The sequence below is a fragment of the Mugil cephalus genome, chromosome 5 (assembly GCF_022458985.1).
Source record: "Mugil cephalus isolate CIBA_MC_2020 chromosome 5, CIBA_Mcephalus_1.1, whole genome shotgun sequence".
NCBI lineage: Eukaryota > Metazoa > Chordata > Actinopteri > Mugiliformes > Mugilidae > Mugil > Mugil cephalus.
This window is the reverse complement of record NC_061774.1, coordinates 2,599,909-2,615,280: the sequence shown is the minus strand read 5'-3', so window position 1 is coordinate 2,615,280 and position 15,372 is coordinate 2,599,909. Positions and strand designations below refer to the sequence as shown.

The 15,372-nt window shown below is 39.5% G+C and overlaps 1 protein-coding gene across 1 annotated transcript; it reads right to left on the bottom strand.

Annotated features, from left to right (window-relative positions):
• Positions 1-185: 185 nt before the first annotated feature.
• Positions 186-12,113, bottom strand: maea (macrophage erythroblast attacher, E3 ubiquitin ligase). The gene is made up of 9 exons (XM_047584492.1): positions 12,013-12,113; positions 8,638-8,820; positions 6,386-6,589; positions 5,947-6,069; positions 4,867-4,943; positions 4,627-4,735; positions 3,345-3,478; positions 2,079-2,274; positions 186-1,966 (listed from the first exon to the last, which is right to left on the bottom strand). The coding sequence occupies exons 1-9, from the start codon at positions 12,079-12,081 to the stop codon at positions 1,871-1,873; spliced, it is 1,191 nt and encodes a 396-aa protein (XP_047440448.1). The 5' UTR covers positions 12,082-12,113; the 3' UTR covers positions 186-1,870.
• Between the last annotated feature and the right edge of the window lie 3,259 nt (positions 12,114-15,372).

Genomic DNA, 15,372 nt, shown 5'->3' with positions numbered 1-15,372 from the left:
GTCTTGATCTGCTTAGCCTATGGAGATGTAGTTTCGGGGGAAAAACAACACTTGGCTGAATTTCCATGTCAACAGAACGGCAGTGAACCGTCTACCTCCTGATGCCCACCACAATTCATGGTAATGCTCATTTTTAGAACCCCAGAGGAGCAAATGAGACATTGCAAATAAAGGAAACACTGAAATCAAAGTTCACTGAAATCTTTATGAGGCATACTGCTCATGAAACAATCCCTACTTCTATTTCTACCAAGACAAACATACAGGACAGTCCGTCTTCACAGATATAGTTCTAAATCATCAATGGACACAAATGAGGCGACTTCTGGTTTGTTGATCAACAGTAGATGGAAGAAACAACTGACCACAAAACTGATCATGTTAAAACAAACTTTTAAATAGTGTTGCATGGGTGTTTGTGGTGAAACTGAAGTGTTATTTGTGAATTAAGTTCAGTCACAGTCCATCATCTACAGCACATTTGAAAGGATGAGAATGAGCCATGTTGTCAGAAGTCTTTCCGAAAGTTTCTCCTACTGACTTTGCAAAGAAATGCAGGACTATTGAACCAGCAGCATTGTGGGGGGTTTAACCATGCCAAAATCAAAAACATTTAAAGCATGTGCACGATACTACATGGAGTTTTGATAGTACAGGTGCTGCACTTTTAACTTATGCAGAGTACAAGAGTGAAAAAATATCAGTCCTTTATTATTTTCTTGTTCTTCATTGGGAAAATAGTTATGAAATTAAACCTATGTGGGCAATGTCGAATTAACTAAAATCACCCAGGGTCTCCCTTTTAAACAAATGAAATATCCAGCATTGATTTAAATCAACTTGTCATCACCAAACCTCACACACAAAAAGGAAGACAGTTTGTTCATTTGAAGAAAAAAAAAACATTACAGATGGTTGTCTTGTTTGACTGTGTCATGTTCTTTAAGATAGAAAATTGTTATTAGCATTGTGGAACTTTGAGTTTCTTGAGAGATTATATTGAACAACCAGATAACAACCAGGTTTGGACACTCAAGAAAAGACTTTTCTCATTTACACAGCAATCTTCACAGAAGGTTCATCTTTGTTGCCATTACTGGTCCCCAAAACTCCTGAATTTATAGATGAGGATGATCAATTCTTATCTAATATTTACATTTGAAAAGGAGCCTCTAATAGTTGAAACCATGCTCCAGTTTCAGTCAAAAGGAGGGTAAGATTCAAAGGCAGTTTTCAAAGGAAGCATTTCACAAATATTCCTTAACAACCACCAAAAACATGGCTAGAAGACAAAGGATGTCGACAGCATGCACCACACAATGAGATGTGACCAGACAGCCATGTTTGTTTTGGAGAAAAGTCGCATGAGTTAATCTGGTTAATGCCACACATCTCAGCCACATGTTATTTAGGTAATAAAGGAATCCCACTAGTAAAATGAAAAAGTCAAAGTAACCTCAAGTTTTTTTTTTGTTTTTTTTTTTGATGTTTTTTTAGTATTTGTTGTAGTAAAATCAAACATCTACCTATCAGGTTTTCAACCTGCCAGTACTTTTCTCTAGACTCTAATACTCAGAGTGAAGGCCTGTAAGATAATGACGTGTTGATAGTCCATGTGCTTGAATGGATCAGATCAAACGACTTCTAGCCACATCTAGAACAGTCCGAAAGGAGAAGAGCCCAGTTTCTGAGAGACAAAATGGGAGGAGGGATCTTGAGCTGATCGTGTATATCAGGGAGGGTGTTTGTTGAGAGGAAGAAGGGCACTGGATCACAGCTCCACGGGTGGTTCCAGGTTAGGCCAGGTCACAGGTGATGGACGACAGGCCCTATCTGATCGCGTTAACACTCAGACGTGTCATCTGAGTGATCACATGATGTAGACCTTCTCCGCCTGAGAGAAGTTGAAGACTTCTTTGGTTCTGGGGCACACCACTTTGTCATCTTGGCGAATGGACAGAAGAGACTGGAAGAAATAACAGGAAGGGGGCAGAAAAAAGAATCACCACAGCTCACATGGTGATGATTTAACAGAAACAGCTTTACACAGTTCAATTATCTTTGGCATCTACACTCACATTGTAGCCGTAGACGTATCCATTAGGAAGCATCATGGGAGGATTGTTTTCATTCATCACCTCCCCGGAGATCTTACAGACTAGTCTGGAATTGGCGCAGTGGGCCATGGGTAGAGGCTGGGCCAACTTATTAAGAGATTTACTGCACACAGGGCAGTCTGGGTTTTTAGAGGTACCATCCTCCTTGTAGCACTGACTAGAATGGGCATGGCCGTTAAGGAAATTAAAATCACACACCAATCAGGCACAACATTAAACCAACTGACAGGAGAAGTGAATAACATTGGCCATCTTGTGACAATACAATATTCTGCTAGCATTCATTCATGTGGATGTTACTTAGACATGTAGCACCCACCTAGACCAGACCAGACCAGACATCACACAGGCATCCACAGCAGGATGCAGCCTCATACTCAGTGTGTTTACATGCATGTGAAAAAAACTAATTATTGCCTTAATTAGACTATAACAGGAGAATTTAAGTGCATGTAAAATCAGAGTTCTCTTTATCTTATTAAAACCCAGATAATGCGTATGGAATTCGGTTTTCTCCGCAATGTATACACCTTAATTGCAGTATTGATTGGATAATGCGTGTGCGCATGCTCCAGAACCGCTGCGCTGGCGTGTGACCCCAGAACAAAAACATCCAAGACAGAAGAAGAAAAAGGTCGCAGAAGAAGAAAAAGGTAAACAAAGTCGGTAGAAGAGCCGTCTGAAGGATAGCGCGGATCTTACCTGCACCAGAAGTAGCGCGAACATTATGTACAAGATTAATAAAAATGCACGATTATCCCTATGGTTGTTGTTTGAAATGTCGGTCTGTTGCATGAACGACTCTTGTTTATTATATGACATAATAAATCAACTGGAAACAGGTCTATTAACATGGTATTAAGCCTCTGAAAAGACACATATCGCCACCTAGTGTGGAGGAGGAGAACATGTTCCTGTGAGTTATTAGATTTTTTCCGCTGCATGTAAACTGGGACAAGGACTGTATTCAGAAAGTCGAATTTTGAGTATAGCTCCATTAAGCTCTGCATATAAACACACTGACAGACACACACACAGACACACACGGTTTAGGAACAACTAAAAAAAGACGATAACTAGACAAGATAAGAAATAACGGGGAAAAAAAGTTATCATGCAAATAAAACTACAACAATATTCAGATAAATCTGTTCTTTGTTCTTATTTAATTATCAAGATGTTGTATCTAAAATCCCAGGGGAAAAAGTAACTAACAACAAAGGATACGGTGTCTTGATGGCAGACAGACCTGCCTGTAGGGTGATGGTGAAGACAGAGTTGTTTCCCAGTTGGTGCAGTCTGTAGTTGTCATATCTGAATTGTTGGATCAGCATCTTCCAGCGGGCTGGATCCAAGAGATCCTGATGGAAAAGGAAGCACGAGAGACCAGATTTTTACACAGCCATTTTCACAAGTCAGTTGTATTTATATACCTCCACATGGGCGATATGCCTTAAAATCAATATCACGATATATTGAGCAGTTCACCTCGATAACGATAAATGGATGATAACTACCACCACCCCTTGTGCAAAATTAAAAAATAAATTAAAAATAATAATTTCTTCGAATTCAACCACACGATTGTATTTCAGGTGGTGGAAAAGGTTATATGTGTTGCCCTGGCTGGTGACAACAGGGCTTTTGCACAACTTACATTTTAAGTTTTTCTGAGCAGTATCCTCCCTGTTAAAACCAAAATACTGCCACATGATTGAAAACACATTTCTCTTTGGAACAAGCTACTGCTTTTCCTCCTCCTTGACTAGGTCTACCTCTGCCGCTGGCGCTGCAGCTTCGACGTTTAAACGCTCCTCTATTTCGTCACTGTCTCTTCCCCTTCTTGTTACAGACTGGATGGAGTGGAGTCACGTGACTAGATACGCTGTACTACGTGTGCAATGTCTTAAAGAGACATGAACACAACCTACACACACCAAACAACAAAAAAACACTTTCTTTTTTTTTAAAAAAATACCAAATACACCGACATAGGCAAAATGAATTATCGATATCGGTAAATTCACCCAGGCCTACCTCCACATCACAAATTTTCTTGAAAGGCTTTGCAGTTTCTATATCAGTTACTAATCTTCAAACGGGATAAGAGAAAAACAATGAAAAAGAATGGAAAAAAGTATGAGCAGCACAACAGAAGAGAGGTTCCTTTTCTAGGACAGATAGACAAGTCTTTGACATAACGTTGATATGCTGAAGCTGCAGGAAACCTGCCAGGCCAGCACTAAGATAACTGGTATAACCTCAATTCAAATATTGATTTAGCAATGAGGCACTAGAAGGTTTGGTGTGCGTGAAATGTGTGAAATACCAGCTAATAAAATCAACAACACCAAGACAAGTCTGCAGCAACACACAGAAGGAAGTGAGACTACTCTTGTAAAAGGCAACTAAGGCCCTCTAGTGGCAGGTCTGTTGCTATAGTACGCTCATCTCCACAAAAACTCCTAATAACGTGAAACAGGGTCATGTGTAAGACCGTTAGTGTTACCTTGTATGGAGAGATGTGTGTATCTGATGGGAAGGCCAGCATGCCCATCACCTGCCGAACTTCATCCAACTGTCCACCCTCCGCTTGGCTGAAGTGCTTCCTTGCATGTCTGGTAAACACACAGATACCCACAAGCTTAGTGAGTGATGACAGTGGAAATGCAACAGACTGGCTAAAGTAATGATAAAAAATGTTCTAAAGTGAAGCAAATATGTGTGTGGCGTTGTTTGTGTCAAGTACCGGACTGCATCCATGCGTTTGTTTTGTCTGATGAGCTCAATGAACTCCTGGATTCTCAGACTGAACTCCAGACAGCTCTAAGAAAGAGAGAGACAAATGTGTCACTGGAAGTGCAGCGTAACCCTCAAGGTTAATCTTCCATGGACCTGAAAGAGAGGAAGGACAATATCTCTTTCATACAACTCCTGAGGTGCTCATAGGCTCTTAAACTGCCTTTTAATATTTTATCACCTAAATGGACTTTTGGAACAGATGAAAGCACATCACCGATATGCCTGGCATGATTAGAAATAGTTAAAACTGAGCTGGAGCTAGACTAAACTAAATTTCACAAGTGCAAGTCACTCAGTGCAATGCTGCCAGGAAAAGTAACAGCTGAATAGGACGATTATGTCTTGACACTGGTCTGAACTCTACTCTGTGTGCTTTCTGGTTCAATAGAATAATCTCAGTATTAACACTTTAACTTGTTGTTAGTACGGACAAATACTGAAGAAGTGTAAGTACATATTACCAGGACTGTTTCGAACATGGTGCTGCTAGAGAAGAAATATGAAATGCACACAACCAATAACAGGGTTCATAGAGTTAATTCCAATCCTTTCAGTATCAGCGATATCAACGTCATACAGACAAAAAGTGAACAATGAAACATTTAAAATTATTTACACCGATGTTAAAAATTCTTAAGAACAACTCAATAATAATAATGTCATTAATTAAACACATAATCTGGACCTGAAGAAGCAATAAAAACTGATTCATTTGGTCTATGAATTCAGCAGTTAAATAATAATACAAGCTAAATGTATAAGTAGCCGTCTACAACTGACTCTACAAAAATACTTTATGAATAATGTTTGGGCTTTTTAGTAACATGATGGCCTTGTCAAGGAAACGGAAATCATCACGTTTCCAAACCTGCAAATACGACAACATATTTTGAAAATAAAATTTGGTTAATTCCAGGTGTGAAAAACTAGATTTTTGTTGTATTTAACACTTTTAGGTCTTTTTTAGGTTTTAATTTACACCTTTTGGATTAAACAGGATGCAATTTTCTCCATGTAAATGAAGTACCTTCATCTTGCGGAGACGGGACTTATTATCATGGCACCAGGCCAGGCACGTGGCCGTCTCCTGCCTCTCCAGAGATTCCTCCACCTCCTTAGCTGTGAGGAACATCTCAATGTTCACCAGGTCCTAAAAACGCAATGGAGTTGATGTGTTATATATTGTATATTTGATTTTGTAAACATGGTTACAGATGGACAATCTCACGTCATCAAGAACCCTAGTGTTTCAGCTATGAGGATGACACACATCTCAACATAGTAAATGTTTATGACATTAGATAGTTTACCTTTGAAGCTGGATCAGTCAGTATTACTTCATTGTCTCATGTTAGTAAATTTACAGCATGGATTTCCTTTTTTTTTCTGTGCTTTTTACTTATATGAACTCTAAGACCTCACAAGCACTCGCAAGACCTTAAAAGTATTCTCATACAAACCAGTACCTCTATACCACTCTGTCTGGCCAGTTTAACGGCTGTGTTGTAGTAGCCACAACGCAGCAGATGCTCCACCATCATGCGGTCCATGCGTTTCTTCTTCCACAAATTGACTGAAGCCGGCTGGTCGCTGCTGTGTTCCTTCAAGTGCTCGATGCGACGCTTACACAGCTTGGCACTCTCATCTTCTGCTTGGATGGACTCTGCGGCCTAGGGGACAGTAAAATAACTACAGTGGTTACTCAAAGTTGGATTTTCAGCATGTAAAATGTATAGGTATAATTCCATATGCATTGGTGTTTATTTAGACATTAAGTACAATTATCCTGTTTATAATAGGTGACAAAAAAAAACAAAAAACAAAAACAGTCCAAACATTGAAGCCCAAAAACTGAAAACCTTGAAAGATATTTAAATTCAGTGTGACTAAACAGCTGCTTCCTCTTCCACAAATAAACTTCCTGATGGATGCACACTGTGTAACACAACCTATGTGTTGATGACTTGTTTTGTATCATTTTAGTACAGACTTGATACAAGAACTAGTCAGGAAACACAGTTTACCAATAATATAGTTTATGTAAATGAACCTCAAGAAAACCTTTAACAGCTAAGAGATACTGCTGATGAAGTATCCAGATTTTCTACTGTAGCATTTTATGAAATGGCAAAGTTCATACATGCAAGTCACCAGACCAGATCAAATTTAGCTACACCAGAAATCGGGCTGCATTGGGTATATACTTTTTTTTAGGTTTAATAAGACGTGTCCACAGTTAAAAAAGAACTCAGGTTGAATAGTGTTGGTGCATTGGCATCATCAGAAAAGACGTCCTGTAGGAGGAAGAAGGAGGATGGTACATTTTCTCTGCTTATCCACCACTGAGCGACATGTAGAGGGAAATGTGATTTTTTTTACAGCTGCTGTGGCCTGTGACAACACGGTGTGTAATTAGATTTGTGGGAAGGAGCGTTTCAGGCTACGGCTTGGCTACGGACCTATACTGTACCTACAGCGTGTAGCTGTAGCAGAAGCATAGTTTAATGGAGACGAAATGAGCAATGTATTAAACTCCTTCAAAAAGGCAACACATATGACTGATGCCCCACCCACAACTCCCTGTCCCATCTTCACTGACAACACCAGTATGTTTCTCACATTATCTTCTACAAGAGATAAGACAAGAACTTCATTTTGTAGCACATTCTGAAGGTGAAAAAAATTAGCTGATGGTAATTTTCTCCAAACTCTGTGGAGGGCATCTGAAACAAATGAGCAGTTCAATCTTGATTTGAAGGAACTAACAGCAATTAATAAAATTCTCCTGATTGATTTTTAAATATATACGCCTTTTCCTGCATCCCTCCTAAGACATTTCATTGCCGTCTCGCAGGATTAGTTTTGCAAGATGAATCTAACGAGTCCGTGAAAAGCGTGTGTGAGGTGGATTCAAAATGACCAAAACCAAAACCCTAAGACCTCAGACCTCAAAGCTGATTGGATTTCAACAGCAGAGAAGACCTGTTAATACATAAACGATGTGTCAACCAGAGGTAAAATATTGTGCAAATGCGACAAATGTCTGAAACCAATGACAACACAATTTTAGTAAGTAACTATGTTCCAAATTTGTAATATCTCAAAATGATGAATGAAAATTAAATCAGGACCTTATGAATTGGGTGATTCAATTTGGGATATCTGTAAAGATATCCAGCCCCATTCAGTATCCAGCCAGTATCCCAGTCTTCTTAAAAGCTATTTTTATATCTATTCAAGGCCAGAAAGGGAAAATAGCTCTTTAACAGTTCATGACACTGGCCATAAAGTGTAGCAAGAGACAATAGAGAAAAGTGAGCTTAAAAACAATGATTGACTATGGTGATAAAAACATTTTAAGAAGAGCTTTCTTTGTCATCTCTAATTTGTACAAAAGCAGACCCCCGAAGACCATGGAAAATGTGAAAAGCTAGATTTGTTAAAATTTACTTTCTTCTTAATGTATTTATTCATACGTCTGCAGAAAGATGTGGGCGGTTAAGCTCAATTTAGTTTGACAGTGCAAAATGATCCAAAGGAAGCAAAGGTGTTGATATTTTTGCTTTGCATTTAAGGGCAGGAAGATTTAAGCTTTTAAAAATCTTCTTCAAATTCCACTCCTTCACTTACAAGGAAATTTGAGACAGGACAGCTGAATGTGCCAATGGTTGGTTGTGTTTGCATGAGCATGGGAAAAAGAGAAAGGCAGGACTCTGACCTTCCTCTTCAGGGCGCTGAGTTTCTCCACCACTCCATCCAGTAGAGACACCACAGAGTCGACCACTGGGAAGCTGCTCAGTGTCTTCTCCAGCTCTGCAACCACCATCGTGACGTGACTCGTCTCTCTGTCAATGTTCTTCTGAGCTGCTCTGAAGCGTTTGTTCAGAGTCTCATATGGCACCTGGAAAGACAATGTCACAGGATAGTAACCACATTGTATCAAAAATTCAGGAGCAGCAAATATGGAGCTCTGCACAATCTGCCTTTTCAGCTGAACAAATATATATATTACTTTGAGCTGGTGAATGTAGAAGTCTGTTTAGATGCTGGAATGGACAGAGTCGGTCTGGCATTCTTGCTACTGCTTTCCACAAAATATCTGATCACTGCTACGTCTATTTTCACATGGTAGTACAATCTCCCATTTATACTGTATCTATTGCTTAACCACATTTATGGCAGATAAAACCTTAATAAGGCAAAAAAATTAAAAAATAAATAAAATGCATTAATTAGACAAATGCCTTTTAAATTATTTTTCAACTAAAAAACAGTATCTATAAATATACAAAACATAAAAATGTCTCCTTCCCTTGTTCAACAATAATAATAAAAAAAATTACTTGGCACATACTTGAACTGGTGTCATGTGACCCTTCTGGGAGCCTCTGTGAAATATTGCATGAAAACCAGAGGAGCGCTTTGATCCATTCAGACAATTTTCCCCTCAAGTTAGAGCCAAGTTAATTTCACAGATCACCAGGACCGAAGAGAACGCAGTAAATCTTGCTGGAACTTGAGGAATCCAGCCCTGATGCTGATGTCAAGAATAAGACACTCATGCCTTAGAATTGTTAACTGTGCCTCATAACACACTTGTTCACTGGAATATTTAATTTGTTTCTTGCTAGCAGACATAGACTATGACCAGCATTTTTAGCATTACCCTCTCATTAAGAAAAGGTTTTCATATTCAACTAGTCAGAGTCTGATCTGTGAATATTGGATTTTCTATAAAACGCTTGGCCACAGATCAAGAAATTAACAAATGGTGCCAGATACGTGACAATGGTAACAGCACAATATGAAGACAGACAAATTATATTTATAGATGAAAGTATTCCAATGATACACCTTGAAGCTACACTACACACGTTCATGCCCTTGACATTGACAAATCCAACATTTCTCCACCTTTATTATTACCAAGTTCTCATCTTGTTTCCTCACAAACTGCTCACTACATTTACAAGCAAACAGATTTTCAGCAGATTGGTCAAAGCATGGCCAATAACAGATCAGATGATCACACATACTGGTGGAGATTCTGCTAGTCACTCTCTGCCAAAGTATCTAAATATAACGGTTTGTTTTGGTAATTTAAGGACAGGATGAAATCAATATGAGAAATTACTAAAAACAAACATTGACACACAGACATTTAATCCATTGACTGGTCACAAATCAATTTTTAGAACCTGTCTCATGACATATACTGCTGCCATTATACTAAATGACACATGATCCAATCAATCTGGGCATCTTGGAACAACTGAAACGTTCCTTTCTGAATCAGATTTGCCTCTCAGTCTTAAATATAGGATTATCCTTTTCTACATGACCTTGGTTTACTGACAGTGGATGCATTTCATTATTATTTCATTATTACATGATCAACTGACACTGATTGTCTTTCGTGACTTTGGGGGAGTTTCATTATTGCAAGAGACACAGACAAGCAAATAGTCAACACTGCTCGTTAATGATACTCAGAATGAAAAGACTGATCAGTGCATGGCTCAGGTTAAATATACTACATTAAGAATGTCACTACTGTAAAGGGCTCACATTTATATTTACATCTATCAACCCACTGCCTGAAATAAGATGCTCACAAGGCCTATGCATGCAAATTACAAATGATATACATAACATAAGGACATAACATATACAGCTGGTGATGCAGATTAGATGTCTGCCTCAGTATCTGTGCCAACATTGTGACATTATAATCCTGTTCATTTCAGATGCATCTATATTGTAGTCTACATCTGTATGCTGCCATACTGATGTAGACTACCATTTCATGCCAATTATAGTCATCAATCCAGTCTTAAAATGGTGCCCATCATGCTACTGCAGCATCCAAGCAAAGACAAGACACAACCTCTAACCACAGCCATGCATGCCGAACACAGAGACATTTCAGTCTCGCCAGAAACACGAAACGCCCCGTTTTATTCATCAAGGTAACCGTACACCATTAGTTCATCACACAAAAAGATGTCTATACATTGCTACTCACAGCCCTGCTTTAATATAACGACGCTCTCTTGGTGTCGGGGGCGGCTGAAGCCAGGAAGCAGCCCGGGCTTGTTTCAGCTCGTCTTTTAGCGTTGGTGTCGCAGTAAGGTTGTGTGGAATGGAGGAGCGGTGCGTGTGTGCGGCGGCGGCAGGCTGTGATTTCTCCCACTGGCCATTTTGAAGTGCACAGAGGCGGCAGCAGCAATCTGATGACACTGCGCTAAGTCGCAGGACTGATTGTGTTGTCTGACAGCGTGAGTTTACGGGCTTTCCCCACCTCGAAGCGATCTATCTTAGCCACCAGCTAGAACGTGCGTGGTTTTACAGTTGTGTGTCGGGTAGGCTGCTCGTCTTTAGCCATGATGGAGATGGCTAATACTGGGTCGAACCACAGTACTCTAGCTAGCTAGCGTTAGCAGGCCAATCACGTCTGCGTGCCATGTATTTGACGCCTGTGTGCCTGGCCGTCGAAAGGACGACCAACCATGTTTGTCTCATGCCCTGTCATTGGTCATATTTACATATATGTGTCCTCCTTTAAAGGAACCATCCATGCCTCCAGGTGCTCAGGTTAGCATAGCTGTTAAAACGTGTCCACGTCCACACACATTAATAAACATGTTGCTACCAAGCTAGTGAACCCAAACGTGATGCAACCGTAGGTGTTCAGTCGGAAAACGTTAACTGACAAACCTAACACTGACATGACCATCCTGTCAAAAATAACAGGCTTAACTTAGTCTAAAGCTAACAGCTGTAGGGCCCGGGGCACACTCAACGGCAACATTCAAGACCACTTAAGGCAGAAGCCAGACCACTGACTAGCCTTTATCTATTGATATATAGCTACCTATCTCTTCCGTTGGTTTACAAATAACAGGTTGTAAGTGGACGTTAGCCACCTGGCTAAGCTATCTCAGCTAGCATTAGCCTCCCTGTCAAGTCCGCTGCCCTCGCCATATAATGAACTCTTATTTCCTATTTCCAAACATTACCACGCGCATGGTGTGTTTTGGCAGCGACACACCCGTCAGGCTATCAATATATACCGGTTTCTATATTTGTTTACCTTCAGCGTGGGATATTCTTGGACTTTGAGAGCCATGGACAGTTGAGATGCTGTCTCCTGCACCGCCATCTTGGTTTTGTGGTCTGCTTAGGGTTGTTTGTGTTTTTTTTTTCTCCATCCACTCCAAATGGCCTCAGTGCTCACTACCGCCACCTGGTGAAACGGTGTCAGCATTGCCGCGGGGTGTGTGTTCAGTAGTTTAAGAAACAAGTAAGTTGTCTTTAATTACACTCACTTGCCAATTCATTGGGCATATTAATCCTACGAAATGCATGTTGCATGCTTGTTACAGCAGCACTATTGAATTGTACTGTGTTCTGCCGACACATGTTTCTATTATTTTGACCTTTCCATTTTAGTCCTTTAGAATTGAATTTACCACCTTTCTTTCCTAATATTAGTGTACTTGATGTTTTGGCAAGTGCATTCATAACAAAGTCATTTCAAGAGCTTATGAGCTTGTAAATTAAAAAGAGCTGAAAGCACCCAAATCCAATATGAGATACTTCTGTAATGAAATCAGTGACTGCAGCAAACCAACAGCGACTTAATCAGTCTGCACCTTTAACTGTGCGCTTTCTGCTTTCCTCTAGGCGTTTGATCATCAATCGTGCATCCAGGTGAGTTTGAGTTTTATCAGTGGCACATTAACATGCAGTAAAAATGCAGCAAAACAAGAGTTTCAGACAAACAAGTTTCAGCAAGCAATAGAGTGTGATGCTGAATCAGTCTGACAAGATAAGCAATTAAGGATGCTGGATTAGTTTCTGGGACTTTTTTGTTTATTGTTTATGAAATTAACCGATGAAACTTGTAAAAATGAATTAGTTATAGTTCTGATGCATTTATTTAAAAGGATGAAAATACTATATATGGAGAAAGTTGAAAGACTGATTGTAATATAGCAACATACATTAGTAGATTTAACAAAGAAGACAGTGTCTTTCCGAGAGCCATCACCACCCTGAACTCTGACATGCAACAATCAACGTAATATAGGACGTGCAATAACAGACTTCAAACTACAGTGATATGCTATTATGTCTATTCTGTCTTTTCTAAAAACCTTGTGCAATACATGTTTTACCACTGCTGCTTTAAAAAAAAAACAATATATATGTTATATTTTTTCTAGGAGAAGCTCTCCAATCTCATTGCACACTGTATAATGACAATAGAGAGTATGAATTGACTGCGGCCCAGGGCCACGTCCCCCTGAGTGGCAAAAACATGGTAAACTGTATCAGGAAATACAGGGAGACCAGGAAAAATGTGTATCAGATCAAATTAAAGGCAACTCGACGGACTCGACAATGATCCATATGAAATACTATAGATTTGGAAAAGTGGATTAGCCCCAGTTTCAGTTAGTTTAAATTAGTTTTAGTTCATTTCAGTGATGATAAATGTTAAATGAAAGATGCTAACACTAAGAGCTTTACTGAGAAGTAACGTTAGCCATAAAATACTGTAGTGTCCAAAAAAAAGGATGACGAGGAGTGATCACAAATATTACGTTTATTGTTTTACTGTTACTGTAAATATATCTTCGACTGCTTTTCAAATCTGTTGTTACAGCACTACAGCTCTTCCCCATTCATTTCATTCAATTTTACAATTTAGACGCTATTACCCATGATTCCAAGTAATGCTGATAATCTCCACGATCAACTGTACTTTTTTGCCCCTCAGTGGCCCTAACCAAGAAGACATCTGCTTGCTTTGAGGTCACAAGCACACCCTTTATAAATCTATTCTATTCTATTCTATTCTATTCTATTCTATTCTATTCTATTCTAATATACTTTACTGGAGATAAACTAATAAATATCTGTGGATTTTCTCTCTCATCACTGCATACATATGGTCTTATGAAATATCCTAAACTTAGCTCAGAACCACAAGTACACCCAGTGAATGTTCACTCCTTCCCCATTAGGCCACGGTTCTTTTCCTGTTAGTGGGAGCACCCGCCCCCCAGCTGTAGTGAACATATTGTCATTGGCTGCAGTCCAGTGTCAGGCTGTGCTGATTGGCTGGCAACGGCTATAATCACTTACAATTGGCCCATTATCTGCTGCATGCCACACCCCCACCCAGCTTTGGAACACAGTGGAACAGTGGACACACAGACAGGAAGGTGATGCAAGGTTTGTGATATATTTTTGGCCCCTCATCAAGTACTTCCTGTGCGTAATTCGAGTGTAAATGTGTGTCTGTGTGTGTTGTAGCGGCAGTGCTTACAGCTCGGCTCTGCACTGTGCATAGGGCCTGGAGAGATCACTCGGTGCCAACATCAGAGAAGGGGGAAAACTCTCTGTGTGTATTTAGAATATGAAGGCGTCCTTGTGTGTGTGTGACTGTATGACTATATCAGTGTTTCATGTGTGTACAACGTTTGCCAGATAAAATTCTTGTATAAAATAAGGATTTGATTTTATTTAAAAAAATCTTCTTACTGAAATGATGTTTTTGTGCCCATATTCCATACATTATCACTTAAGAATGTTAGGAATTAAAAGTGAAAGTTTTGTCTAATGTGAATTTCTGCAGGCAGGGAAATCAAAGAGGAATCTGTTCCCCTCTGAATATTGGATTGGCTCATTCTGTCTGTCATACAGTCAGATGCTGTAAAAAGTTAAGTGTAGATTGTTGTGAAAGTGAGGATGCAGTGACACATTCTTGACATTTTTACACCAGAAATGAGACATTTTATGTCTAGAAAGGAGCAGCAGTTTATCCCTGGACAGGATTTCTCTAAGCCGACTGAAATCATTCCCCTCCCAACTTAACTCCTTACATGGACACAAAATCATTGATCTGATGAGATGTGTGTGTTAACATGTCCATCTTTCTGATGCGTAAAGAGGTTCTGCCCATGTTTTTCCTTTGACTTACATTTATCTTTACAAACACTTGTCTGAACACATTTTCCACTGTGTACGTTTCCATGGGGGCTCTCTACCCCCCTGGAAATTCATCATGTCACCTGGATGTAGAGGCAAACAGTCGCTGAAAGGATGCATTTATTCCAACCAGAGAAAACTGATTGGATCAAGGGTTTACATCACCCTCTATATCCTGATCAGTCCAGTCTGTTGTGATGCAGGTGAGCGGGTGGGCATTTTTATGCTCTTTATTAGAGTGTCCATGTAAACACAAAATGTGTCAGCTATTCTGATAACGATAAAGATTTCAAACATTAAGACATTTCTAGACATTACCTTGAGTACTAAATAAGTGTTTTCCAGCATATCATAGAGCAGCCATAACAAAATCAGCAGTGTAGCTGTTGTGGCCTTGAACAATACAACTGTAAAATGCTGAATTATGTAATTATGTTGAATTAAATCACAGAGA